The sequence below is a fragment of the Lithobates pipiens genome, unplaced genomic scaffold (assembly GCF_037356315.1).
Source record: "Lithobates pipiens isolate NorthernLeopardFrog02 unplaced genomic scaffold, aLitPip1_a1.2 Scaffold_22, whole genome shotgun sequence".
Classification (NCBI taxonomy): domain Eukaryota; kingdom Metazoa; phylum Chordata; class Amphibia; order Anura; family Ranidae; genus Lithobates; species Lithobates pipiens.
The window spans coordinates 300,595,376-300,608,851 of NW_027507784.1; the positions used below are offsets into that span (position 1 = coordinate 300,595,376).

Genomic DNA, 13,476 nt, shown 5'->3' on the forward strand with positions numbered 1-13,476 from the left:
ATCCCCAAAAACTTGCAGCAGTAATTGCAGTGAAAGCAGGTTCTACAAAGTATTGACTCAGGGGGGCTGAATACAAATGTAAACAAATTTTGAAAACCATTTATTATTTTCCTACCACTTCACAGTTATGTGTCACTTTATGTTGGTCTATCACATAAAATAAATTTCTGCTTTAGGTTGTAACATGACAAAATGTGGAAAAGTTCCAGGGGTATGAATACTTTTTAAAGGCACTGTACCTGCTATAAGCTCATTTAGGGCTCTTTCAGGCTGGGTTCACACTGCAGCGTGCTCCGGCTTACAGCAGGAGTCCGGTGTGTCCCCATTCACCATTTCAGGTCCAATTTCAGCCCTAAATTTTGGCTGAATTCGGACCAGAAGACGCACAGGACTCCTGTGAAGTTCGCACCGGAGCTGCTGCGGGGATGTGTTAACCGGCTCCATAGAGAGCTGGCCACAATCTCCTGACATGCGAATTGGATGCAGAGAAACCCAGCCTCAAACTGGTGTCTGACGGAAAAAAGGTGGCTGAGCCTTGGTTTTACTGACCCCTGGCCACCCACCAGAATTCTAACATTATAGTATGACAGAGCAGTACACACGCCAGGGCTGTGGCAATTTTAACTTGGGCTGCAGAGTTTGACAAGTGGCATTGCCTGTTGAATTCACCCTTTGAGATCAGAGGAGCCACATTTCAGCCATGAGCCAAGTGCCTGGCTCACAGTTGCGGTGCGCTCACGCAATGTAAAAATTGTCATTTGACGATTAAAAAAAATAAAACACGTGCCAGCCTCTGCTATACCGCTCCCTAAAAGGTGATCCACTGCCAATCTCTTTTCAGAGGGTGGTAAGCATTAACGCCTTTCTGACTGATCCTTTATAGAAGTACATTTATTTTTAGGAAGACCAAACGGACACCTAAATATCAATTCCCAAAGCCACATGAATTGTTATACTTGATATCTTGTGATTGGTATTGCACCATAGTTACATAGTTAGGTTGAAAAAAGACACAAGTCCATCCAGTTTAACCTTAAGACCAGAATGTTCATTAACCGCTTGCCGACCGCCTCACGCATATATAAGTTGGCAGAATGGCTCGTACAGGCAGAATCACGTACCTGTACGTTGCCCTTTAAGAGGCGGCCAGTCGGCGCCCGCGGAAAGCTCTGTGAGTCCGGTCACGGGGATACCTGCAATCGCCTCACGGGGACGAAGAACGGGGAGATGCTAAAGTAAACAAGCATCTCCCCATTCTGCCTAGTGACAGTGTCACTGATCTCTGCTCCCTGCAATCGGAGCAGAGATCAGTGACGTGTCACACACAGCCACACCCCCCCACAGTTAGAAACACACCTCTAGGACACACTTAACCCCTACACTGTCACCTAGTGGTTAACCCCTTTACTGCCAGTGTCATTTACACAGGAATCAGTGCATTTGTATAGCACTGATTGCTATATAAATGACAATGGTCCCAAAAATGTGTCAAAAATGTCCGATGTGTATGACATTATTGTCGCAGTCACAATAAAAATCGCTGATCGCCACCATTTAAAAAAAAAAAATTATTATTATAATCAAAATGCCATAAAACTATCTCCTATTTTGTAAACGCTATAACTTTTGCGCAAACCAATCAATAATCGCTTATTGTGATTTATTTTTACCAAAAATATGTAAAAGAATACGTATCGGCCTAAACTGAGGAAAACAATTTTTTTTATATATATTTTTGGGGGATATTTATTATAACAAAAAGTGAAAAATAATGCATTTTTTTGTTTATAGCTCAAAAAATAAAAACCGCAGAGGTGATCAACTACCCCAAAAAGAAAGCTCTATCTGTGGGGAAAAAAAAGGACGTCAATTTTGTTTGGGAACCACGTCGCACGACCGTGCAATTGTCAGTTAAAGCGACGCAGTGACGAATCGCAAAAAGTGCTCTGGTCAGGAAGGGGGTAAATTCTTCCAGGACTGAAGTGGTTAAACAGAAATAAATCTCACATTGGTGTGGAATTTTTATTCTTCAAAGGAAATGAACATTAAACTATTGGAAGCAGCTATTTCTCACACTTTTCTTCCCAGTGTTTTTTCTTCTTTTTTTTACCACCCTATATGGCCCCCTTTTTATTGCTTTACTCAATTGACAGGTGCTAACTAAATCCTTAGCAACCGCAATTGTCTTGCAAAGCATAAATCAGGCTGGGAGTAGGAGGGGCCACACTGTGAGCCAATCAAGTTATATTCTCTTCCACAGGGCTGTCAGTATAACATGCTTTCAAGCACTGGGAGCTGAGCGGGGAGGAGGGTTTTATGCACTGAGATAACCTCTGAAGTATGATGATGATGATAATGCATGGTCCAATAAGAGCAGGACATGACAGAGGAAGCTGCAGTAGTGAATAGGGTGCCACCATCCTGGCTATGCAGTGTGGCAGAGATGTGTAACTTACAAAACTGACAGAACAGAATTAGAATGATCATTTGTGGTTAAAACACATGGCTGACATTCCACTTTAAATAAGTATGGTAGACCCCTGAGCTTTATGTGTTGATTGTTAAAATAAATTTGCAAAACATCCAAAGGTACATTTCGCTTAATTTAATACATATAAAGCCATTGCCCATGGTAGTTTCTTAATGAGATATTTAAATGAATCCATTTTTTTTTTTTTTTCTTTCCCGACCCCAGCAATCACTCATTCATATATACGCTATACATTTGGGCACATTGAGCACTATAGAAACATAAATGTTGAGCATCTAATTCTCATAGAAAAATTATTCATGGATTTATTAAAGTGATCACAAGGAGCAGTATATAAAAGATCTGAGATGTGGGTTGTGTGCGCTCCCTTGTGGCCAGTTGAAGTAATGCAATTCATATCAACGTTGTTGCTAACCATAAAAATATTACAAGCATTGTTTACAAAAGAGTCATTTTAGCACCAATATTTAGGCCACCTGTGCATCCCATGTGGGCAATCACGGCCTTCACACAGATGTAGGCTTAAGTACACCTGTGTACATCCATGTGCAGCCAGTCCTATTCATGTCTATTGGCAGCGGACACAGCTGCTGCTCCCAATTTGACATCTGTGCTGGGGCATGACCCCGAATTCATACCGTCTCCATTCGTGTACATGCACCCACAGAAGGGTCAAATTGGAACTGCATCTCTTGGCTGCGTTGTACACAAACAAGGGTTGTTGATAACAGACCAATACATTTAAACTGCCCGTGTGACTGCACATTGCCCAGTAATGTATATGACTGTGAGATGTTAATCTGCCCACACATGTTACAAGCTGATTGTACAATCTGTGTCCAATCACGTTTAGATTTGCTAACAACTATATAACTTGAGGGCCTACTTAAAGTGATACTAAACACGCACTGTTTAACTTACATTGTCCTTTCTATTTCTGTATATGGATGATGGCACTGTAATTATTTTAATAAAAAAATACATCTTAGTAGCCTTTTTCCTAATTGATATACAGTTTTCACATGACCTAGATCTTTCCCAGCCTGTCCGCAGGGAAACATAAGCAGGAGGAGCTTCTAGTTCGCTGCTGCTGGTCACATGTTCATAATAAAAAAAAAAGAAATTAAAAATTGCCTTTGGGATACAGAGTAAAAAATAAATAATAAACATCAATAAATTGTTTAAATTGTCATACAAATATATATTTGAAATCAAATCTTTATTATTTTGTGGAAATAACATGGTGTGGATGGATTTCTGACAGTCATAGGCTGTGTCACGCCCCTCTAGCCTGTGTTTTAGAATAAGAGGGAGGTGAAGCCTTCATTAATCTATATGTAATATCCCGTCCCCATTGTGTTTAGCTGGTTAGTAAGCATGGAGGAGGGAGTGGGCTGTCATTTACCACTGTGTATACGCCCACATGTGTGACTCTGTAGTCACATGGGCTACTCAAATGTGATAGGCTGTAAATGCTTAGCAGTGAAACTCGCTGAAAAGGAGCATGTGCAGAGTTGCCACCATAGCTGCAAAATTCCTAGATGAATTGGGGACATGAACAGAAGGGGAAGATAGAGAGCAGCAGGATCACTCAGGTTTTTTGCAGAATACATAAAATGAATCTCATAGTGACTGAGTGAGTATGAACAGCATGTAATACACAATTTATTGTTTTTTTTTTTATGATGTGGGTTTAGTGATACTTTAATTATTCAGTTCCGATCTAATCACATGGCCTCTCCCGCTCCATAGTTGTTGGTTAATCTGAAGAGGATTGTACAATCACATTGTGATATATGTGGCTAACTGTAGCAGTGTTTCATCACATTTGACCACCCATCACATTTGGCTACCCGCTGGACTGCGCAATGCGTGGCCCCACCATATGCGTTCCAACACTGTGGCGATCTGCGCTTGAGCAGAATTTTGTGCCCACATCCCTGAGTCCAGGTTCAAGCCCCACCATCCAAGTGGACATAGAGTTAGATGCTAATTATGCCGAGCGAAGCGAGCCGACGAGGGACCCTGTGTTGGAACGCATATGGCAGCGTTACGCATGCGCACATCAGCGGGTAGCAAAATGTGATGGGTAGCCCAATGTGACGTGACATCGGCATGGTATTAACTACTATTCCACAGTAGCCCCTATTAGTGATATAATGATATAATCACCCATGATACAAATCTTTTAGAATACAGAGTGGTGGAGGATGACTGTCCTACAGTAGATCACTATAAAACCCTTTTCGCAAAGAACAGTCACCCACACTCAAAGTGGGTTTCCAGGGCTAACTTTTACCAGTCCATCCAAAATGGGTGTTTAGATGTGCTTGTATCATGGCAGGCAGGCCACTCACCTATTGTTCTGGATTTGCAGACCCACCCACAAATTGCAGGCTATTCAGAGGAAATACAGTTCTTTTATTGTACATTACTGAAGTTGCAGCAATCAAATAAGGTCCTCCTCGTCTGCAGCAGAAGAACCAAGAGTGCAATACAGCGTGAGAACCTTCTAGGAATTCCCTTGTGGAAATACTGCTGCTGGAGTCCATGAGACACAAGAAGCCAGGGTGTGAATTAACCCACAAGCAAACAACAGTATTTGAAATTCTTGTTTTGTTTGGGCTGACTTTTTATTACAAATGGCAGTAATTAACATAGGCAGCTTTATTTCATTGTTATGGCAAGTGCTGGGCTTGACATATCTGATTTACAGGCTATGAGCCCTCTGGTGTGGGACCCAAACATAAGACAACAGCACAGTTTCCCCTCCATTTGAGAACCGTTCAGCTCTTCTGCACAAATCTCATAATATGGCCATACCAGAATTTTCTGTACAGCTAATATCATAGTACGATAATTCCCGGTGAGAGCACAAAGCTCTTATGAGGTCTGTGCACAAAATTTTGAGGCGCTCAGCTGGTGTAAGGTTCTCCTACAGCACAATTATGGTATAAAAATGCTTTTCTATTCCAGAAGGCTTCCAGTGGTAGGATTGGCATCTGGCTTAGGTGGGCTTTGCTAGTGTATAATACAGTACATTTTCTTTAAAAAAAGAGAATGAGCACCAATGAAGAGTTTGCTTTAAGAAACTTCAAAAGTAGCCAAGAGCCTCATGTATCTCATGGGTTCCTGGTTGGGGACCATCCTTACAGACATGTGTCATTAACTTACAACAGCTGACTCAAGATAAAAAACAGTGGTTCTCTTATAAAAAAAAGTATGTTTTAAAATGTAGTCCTTAAATGTTGAGGTTAACACCAGAAGTATCTTTTAGTCCTGAAATCGGTTCAGCATCTGACATGTCCCTTTGTCAAGCATGTCTCTGACTTTCCTCAGTCTCTTTTCACTGGCTGGCCGGACATAGCCAGAGGGTCCTAATAAAGCCATGCCATCTTGTACTTCCCCCATAATCAAAAGTGGATTGTCCCCCAAACCTGCAAGATTGGCGCAAGGACACACCACCCCTCCTCCTCCTCCTCCTTCTCCCATGGTGACCTCTAGATACTTTGTATGGAAAAGACGAAGACCCATGTGGTCATCTTTTAGCACCTCTATGAGAAGAACACGGAGCACTCGCTCTTCCCCTGAATCTTCCAACCTTCCCACAATTACAAAGTCACTTCGGCACAAACTGGGCACCAGCCTTCCTCGAAGGTGACACCCTTGGCATTGCTTGGCTCCTGGCAGAGGGCAGCGATCTTCACAGGCTTGCCTGCTTTCAAAATTATTCTGATTTCCATGGCAACCACCATAAATGAAAGAGAAGCACTGGCGCATGAGAGGGCTGTAGGCCCACCTCCATTCTGGAGTTTTACATGGACCTCTTACAGGTGGCAGTGAACAAGGATCTGGTGGCCGAGTGTGGCATGATGCACGACACTCTTCATAGGTGTGAAAGTTGTTAGTAGGACCTGGACACCCATTATAAAGAAAAGTTTGACAGTCACCACTTTGTGAGTCATAGAACCAGCGTATGACTTGCAGACCTAGACATTCTTGGAGTTCTGGGAGCTTTGAGCATTCAGAGGGATAGACTAGCCGCTGGTGTCCTGAACTTGCTGTGGTGGTCCCTTTCTTCACAACAGAAAGGGGAAACTGAGCACGCAGCAGTCCTGCAGAGTTCCGGGCCATGCAAACATAAATGCCAGAATCCTCTGGACGAGCATTGTAGATGACCAGCTGGCCAGAATTGGTTACAACAAGATTTCCATACATCTGGTCTGGCCTCATCAATGGAGCTGAGGGACCATCTCCCTGCTTCTCCCATAGGATTTCTGGACGTGGGCGTCCACTGGATTCACATTGTAGCCCTACGGTACCACCTATTATAACTGACTGTGGTGAGGGTGAATGGTACAATGCAGGAGGCACAGGAATTTCCAGAGGAGTGGAAGGCTGGGTGGTCTGGGGGGTAGTCTCAGAAGGGGCTGCAGTGGTGGCTGGCCAGGATGACACAAATTTGCAGGGCACCTCCACTAAAGTTATACCCCTAGCACAAGCTTCAGCATCCATGTAGCAGCGATTGTAGTAAGTGAGCCCATCCGAGGCACAAGTGAAGCCTGGTTGCTTTCCACATCTTTCCCGACAGCGGCACACTGGACGACCTTCCCACATTTCACAGTCAGAACCCTGCTGAGTGCAAATAAAACCAGAGCAAGTAGTAGGATGAAGAGACCCAGGGGCCTGCAGGCCAGAGTCAGGGTATCGAGCGGCCACGCAGCTTCGTTGTCCACAGACGTTTGTGCAGCATTTCTCGAAAACTTCACACTCCTACAAGGGGAAAGAAACCATAAGAGAGACATGTATGAGATCCATGAAACACATATATCTTCCCTCTGGGGAAAACAGAACAACATGTACCCAATCAGGTGACAAAGATGTCAAATTCAAAGCATGCCCTGCGTTAGCAATTAATCAGGGGAGGACTGAGAACTTTTGGCCTCGGGCAACACAACCAACTACCCCTTTTATAATAGGGAGAGATTTCTGTGGACCAAAAAATTCTGAAATGCAAAATGTGCCATGGTGCTGTATTGAGCGGTGGGCATGGTGCAAGGTTTTGGTTCCTAGGCGACTTGGTTTTTCACAGCTTACAGTGTAAGCTTATGTGGCCAGTCTCAGTATTTGGTTACAGGACAACTCAGACTCACAAAGGAAGCTGAAACTGGAAGAGTCCCCTCTGCCAAACTTTGTGATCGCGTGTTTGAAGAGAGAACAGATACTATAGCGAAATAATGTCTAGAACAGCCTTTCTCAACCTTTTCAACACTGAGGAACCCTTGATATATTAGTTTCTGGTCTCAGGGAACCCCTGCTAAAAATGACTATATCTACAACTCATGATACATTAGTGTGATAGTCAGTGGGAAGAATGCTCCTTACACGTGTGGACACTGGGGAGAATTACCCCTTACAGATAGCTAAAAATATCAATGGTGACAGTGGGAACTTATCTGAGAGGCAGATATTGCTAATTTCTCAAGGAACCTCCAGCAACCACTGGAGGAACCCTAGGGTTCCATGGAACCCTGGTTGAGAAACCCTGGTCTAGAATGTGTCAATGACTTTGCAAAGTATCTCCACTAAGGGCCACTAGTCCAAAATATCTTATAAATATTGGCTCAGAAGACAAATTCCCCCTTCCAACTAGCCAAGGCCCTCCTTGCAGTTGATGGTTACAACTTGCTCATCTAATCACATTGGGTTGGTATTGCCTCTGTCCTTAAATCCCTGAATTGGGTTACTTGGCCCTGAACATCCCTTTCTTATTTTCTCTTTTGCTCTCATCTTTCTTGTTCCTCTTACATTACTGACTAAATATGGAAATGATAGCTAATGGAGTAGCAACATCCATGAATTATATGTATAAAGAAATACCCTCAAAATGGTACTTTAATGGTACTGGGTCATTATGGTGTCATTATGGTGTCAAGTGAATGAACAGTATTTCTAGTATGAAAGTTAACAAATCTTTATTAATACAAATCTTCATTAATACAAATTGTGTAAAACATTAAAATACATCTTAAAAATTATGGGAAACAATTTCTTGATACTGTACTTAAGATGGAATTGATAGAGAACAAGGGATAGGGATTGCTGAACAGGGTGTTTAACAATCCCCATTCCTTGTTCTCTATTGATTCCATCATTAAGTATTGTAATGTATTGTAATGTTTTACACAATTTGTATTAATAAAGATTTGTCAACTTAAATACTGTTCATTAACGTGACACTATAATGACCCAGTGTCCTTAAAGTCCGATTTTGAAGGTTTTTCTTTATAGTCTTATTTTACTGGATCATTCTCATGGGACTTTTTCTTTTCCGTTGTCAACCATGAAATGTCTACATGAAGGTGGTCTTTAGCCTTTCTCTCCAAGCAGTTTCTCGTCTTTGTTCTGATGATGTTTCACGCCATTTTGTCTTACTACGAATCTGTTGTATTGGACAAGTGTGTAACATTTGGGTTGACTAATATACTCATGCCTGTATAAAATACTTATTGCAAATTAAATATAAGCAAAGCTCAGTTCAGCTTCATAGAGAGAAATGGAAATGGTGCCATTGTAAGGTGTGTTAGATATGGGTCATTGCCTTGTTATGGCTTTGGGCTTGCCTGCAAATGGTGCTATCATAAGATGTGTTAGATGCGGGTCACTATCTTGTTATGATTGGTAGGCTTTTTTTGTGTTTTTATGGTTTTGGCTTGAGTTACCCTTCACAGGGGTCAAAGAAGTCTCAGAATACCAGTGATCCATCAGCTCTCCAGGTTTGGAGATGAAGATCAGAGCTTAAAACCCTCACTAAAATGTATAGAAACAGTGGCTTTTAAACCAGTCTTTCCTGGTTTCCAGCAAATAAATGATTAAAAATGGTGTGGAAATCATTTGAAACCACCTCATTGCTACCAGAGAATGCATTTTTTTATTTTTTTCCACCTCAGTACGTCAGGTGACAACCATCACATGAATATGGGTACCTTTAGGAAACTTTTCCCCAAGAGAAATACGGGTCTGTCATTGGTGACCTCCTATTGCAATGCTGTTGTGTCAATCCTCTGGCTTCACTACTTTCTGTGTCAATAACCCCAAACTTGCAGACCAGTAATGTTGGCATTTTTTTAAGTGTTTGTTACCCCAACCCTTCATATTCCTGATATGTGCCTGCTGTACCATGTACTTGTATGAGAAAGTATCCTGTTCTCTTTTTATTGCTTCCTTTATGTGAAACCCCTTGTGTCCCTGCCAGTACCTCTGCTTTCTTATTAAAAACTGACCACACTAACCAGGAGAGCACACTGTGGTCAGTTCTCTAGCTATGCGTACTCTTCCCCAATGATCAAACTTGTCTTGACACGCTCCCACTGCACAGCCATTCATGGGGAAGCTTAGTGTGCTGCTGCTTCTTCTTCTCCCCCCAGCTCTTATGCAGCTGAGAACAGAGAGAATGCGATTGCCAAAATGTTTTCCCTTTCATTTCTATTTTAACCTGAATGGGTTGTTTGACAAGGTGGTCATTTACAATCACTTTACACACGATCGGACTTTCCGGTGGACTGGAATACGTCGGACAATTCGATCGTGTGTGGGCTCCAGCTGACTTTTTTCTCCCAAAAGTCTGACAGACCTAGAATAAAAACATGTTTCAAATCTGTCCGATGGACTAAAAATCAAGAAAACCATTCATCTGCGTGCTAGTCCGACAGATCAGATATGACGCAAGGGCAGCAATTGGCTACTGGCTATTGAACTTACGTCATCACATTCAAAACGAACGGACTTTCGAACGGACTTAGTCCGGTCCTGTGTGGCTACGTCCGTTTCGTTCAGTAAGTCCATCGGACCTCCGCCGAAAGTCCATCGGGAAGACCATCGGACCTAGTCCTTTGAAAAGTCCGGTCATGTGTACGTGGCATAATTGTAACACAGTGGCTAAGTGTTTAGCACTTACAATTGGCTCACTAGGGTCGCCGATTTGAATACCAACCATGCCACTACCTGCCTGTAGTTTGCATGTTCTCCCTGTGCCTGCGTGAGTTTTATCCAGGCACATCGGTTTTCTCCCACACTGCAAAGACATGCTGGGAGAATAATTGGCTCCTGCCTATATTGGCCCATGTATGTGTGTGTATGAATGTGAGTTAGGGACCTTCGATTGTAAGCTCCTTCGGGTCAGGGACTGACGTTCCCCCCCCCCCTTTAGATACCCCCTTCCCTTTAGACTGTAAGCTCCACGAGCGGGGCCCTCTTATTCCTTCTGTGTTGAACTCTATTGTAATTGTACTGTCCCCCTTTTTATTGTAAAGCGCTGCGTAAACTGTTGGCACTAAATAAATTGTGTATTATAATAATAATAATGTGAATGTACAATATACTATATATGTGTAATACACTGTGTAAATTGACAGCATTATCTAGATACTTGTATTCAACAAACAAGTCTTTATCTGCATACAGGTTCTGGGTTAAGCTGGCCATACACTTGCACATTTTTTTAGTTTAGCCTGTGGGCTGAATGAAAAAAATTAAACAGATTCTCCCATCAATATTAAACAGCACACATGGATGAATCCTCAGCTGCGGCTACTTACTTTGACAGCTGACACGAGGCTGTCAAAATACCAGAAGAGTAACTACATTTGATTTGGATGCAGTTGCTGTTCGGTCAACAATTTTCCACCTGGTTCCTTCAACAAAAGTCAAATGGTGGTGCCAAGAGGGACACTTATATGCCAAGTTTTGACTGATTCAGTAGTAATTTACCAAAATTTGAGCTGTGTATGGCAGCCTTTAGTTTCTGAACATTTTCAACACAGAGGAACCCTTGAATTACCTTTCCGGTCTCAGTGAACCCCCAGCTAAAAATGACTCTATTTACAACTCATATTAAAGTGATAGTCAGTGGGAAGACTACTTCTTGGGAAGAATTCCCCCCTTACAGATAGCTAAGAATATCAATGGTGTCAGTGGGAACTTATCTTAGCCCCTGTACACACGGTCGGAGATTTCGACAACCAAATCCGTCGGATTTTGCCCGTCGGATTTTGTCCGTCGGATCTTGTCCGAAACTGTTGCATACACACAGTCGGACTAAGTTGAAAAATCCGATCTTTCAGAACGTGATGACGTAATTTCGTTACGATGGGACTACAGTCAGGCTAGTAGCCAATAGCTTTGATGTAGGAATTTGATCTGAGCATGCGTGGCACTTGGTCCGATCAAAATTCTCTACACATGATCGGAGTATGTCCGATCGAACCAGTTGGTCGGGAAATATTTCCAACAAGTTGGAAAGTTGGGTCCGACGGAAACATTCCGATGCATACCACACACAGTCGGATTATCCGACAACGCGGTCCGATAGGACACATTCCGACGGATTCTCCGATCGCGTGTACAAGGCTTTAGAGGCAAAAATTGCTAATTTCTCAAGGAACCCCTAACAACTTCTGGAGGAACCCTAGGGTTTCCATGGAACCTTGGTTAAGGATCCCTGATTTAGTATATCAAAGTATTTAAGAAAGAGAGCAGGCATTATAGCCAGGCACCTAGCATTTTCAGATTGGGGTCAGCAAAAAAAAAAGCATTTTAATCATAAACAGACAGAGCAAGCCTAGCTAAGCACAGAGAATGAACCATTTCTTACCTGATCAGCTTCACACTCTCTTTCACAGGTACTCTGGGCGTCCACCCACAGGTTGGCGTTCAGCTGGTTGGGGCAGATCCCGAAATGCCCTCTCGCTGGGCTTGGGTTGGCACTTTGCGACACCAAGCAGAGCTGCACAAAACAAATGACTGGCCACATCTCCCTTCACCTGTTAGCCCGGGCACCTGGCACACTCCGCACTGTTAGAGAATTTATGGTTTTTATGTATATCCTTTTTTTATGGTGTATGCACGCGGTATGTGACTTTTGTCATACGTCCGTCATGTAGAGCCTTGTACTAAAATAAAAATGTGGGTGCCAACATACCATTCTTATATTTGCATAATGCTTGCTTAATTTTTGTAAGCATATTGCATGCATATATTAGACTAACACAGGCTAGGATGTGTATCTGAAGACATAGCTGTGTATATCTGCAGGTTAGCATGTATACAGGTATGTGTGTAGTATGGGTATAGGGGTTATGTGGCTATGATATAAGTACAGCTGGCATGTACCTGTGATATGCACCCTTTCGTGGCCATGTTCCTAGAGGTGTCCAGGTGACTGTGTCACAATGCCAATCCTGGCACTGCAGAGGGAAGAGAGATGAAGGCATCCAGTGGGCACAGCCTCCAGAGAAATGATGTCTGACGTGCCAGGATTTTCCTCCCCTGTCCTCCTCCCTCCCGCCCCTGGCTGTGGGACAGGATAACTTTCTAATAAGCTGAGTCCAGGATGGGAGGGAGCAGCAAGCCCTGTGTCTGTGGAAGGAGAGGGGGGGTAGTGTGTCTGTTTTTACAGGGAGACATGGGGACAGCAAGGAGGAGTGCCAGACTGGTGCCTAGACATAGTGAGACAGTGCCCAGGTGACCCACTTCTGCAGGAGCAGGGCTATAGCTGTGGCATTGTCATTGAAAGGGCACAGGTGGGTATAGGCGGCATGCAGAGCACAGCCAGGAAAATGTGTCTTTGTTGTCTGTAACAGTTGTTGTGTGAGCCAGACAATGCCTGCAACTTGCAGCTGAGCCGGGTGTGGGCACACCGGTGGGTTATAGGCATGGTGCCATTGCAGAGGGGTCACTCACACATCCTGATGGTGACAGAGGGGCAGTGTGTCCAGGGGACAGAGGCAGACTTGTGTGTGGCACTGAGGTGTGCAGAGGGAGGAGGATGGGGGCAGCACTGTGATTGGGGTGGGTGATGGGGAGTAACCCAATTCCACCCCTTGTCTCCTTTCATTCACACTGAAAAGCCCGGCCTCTTCCAGACACTAGATGAGGGGATCAAAGGCCGCTGCCACTTAACCCCTTCCCACACATCCTTTTTATTG

At 43.4% G+C, this 13,476-nt stretch overlaps 1 protein-coding gene across 1 annotated transcript; it reads right to left on the bottom strand.

Moving 5' to 3' along the window:
* Positions 1-2,600: 2,600 nt before the first annotated feature.
* WFIKKN1 (WAP, follistatin/kazal, immunoglobulin, kunitz and netrin domain containing 1) lies at positions 2,601-13,266 on the bottom strand. Its single transcript, XM_077449236.1, has 2 exons — positions 12,144-13,266; positions 2,601-7,264 (listed from the first exon to the last, which is right to left on the bottom strand). The coding sequence occupies exons 1-2, from the start codon at positions 12,300-12,302 to the stop codon at positions 5,765-5,767; spliced, it is 1,659 nt and encodes a 552-aa protein (XP_077305362.1). The 5' UTR covers positions 12,303-13,266; the 3' UTR covers positions 2,601-5,764.
* Positions 13,267-13,476: the final 210 nt, after the last annotated feature.

Bases quoted from the DNA above. Each gene is read 5' to 3' on its own strand.
- WFIKKN1 (XM_077449236.1), bottom strand. From the start codon at position 12,302: ATGTGGCCAGTCATTTGTTTTGTGCAGCTCTGCTTGGTGTCGCAAAGT. The intron at 7,265-12,143 runs GTAAGAAATGGT...TTCCCCTTGTAG, and splicing joins GAGAGTGTGAAGCTGATCAG to GAGTGTGAAGTTTTCGAGAA.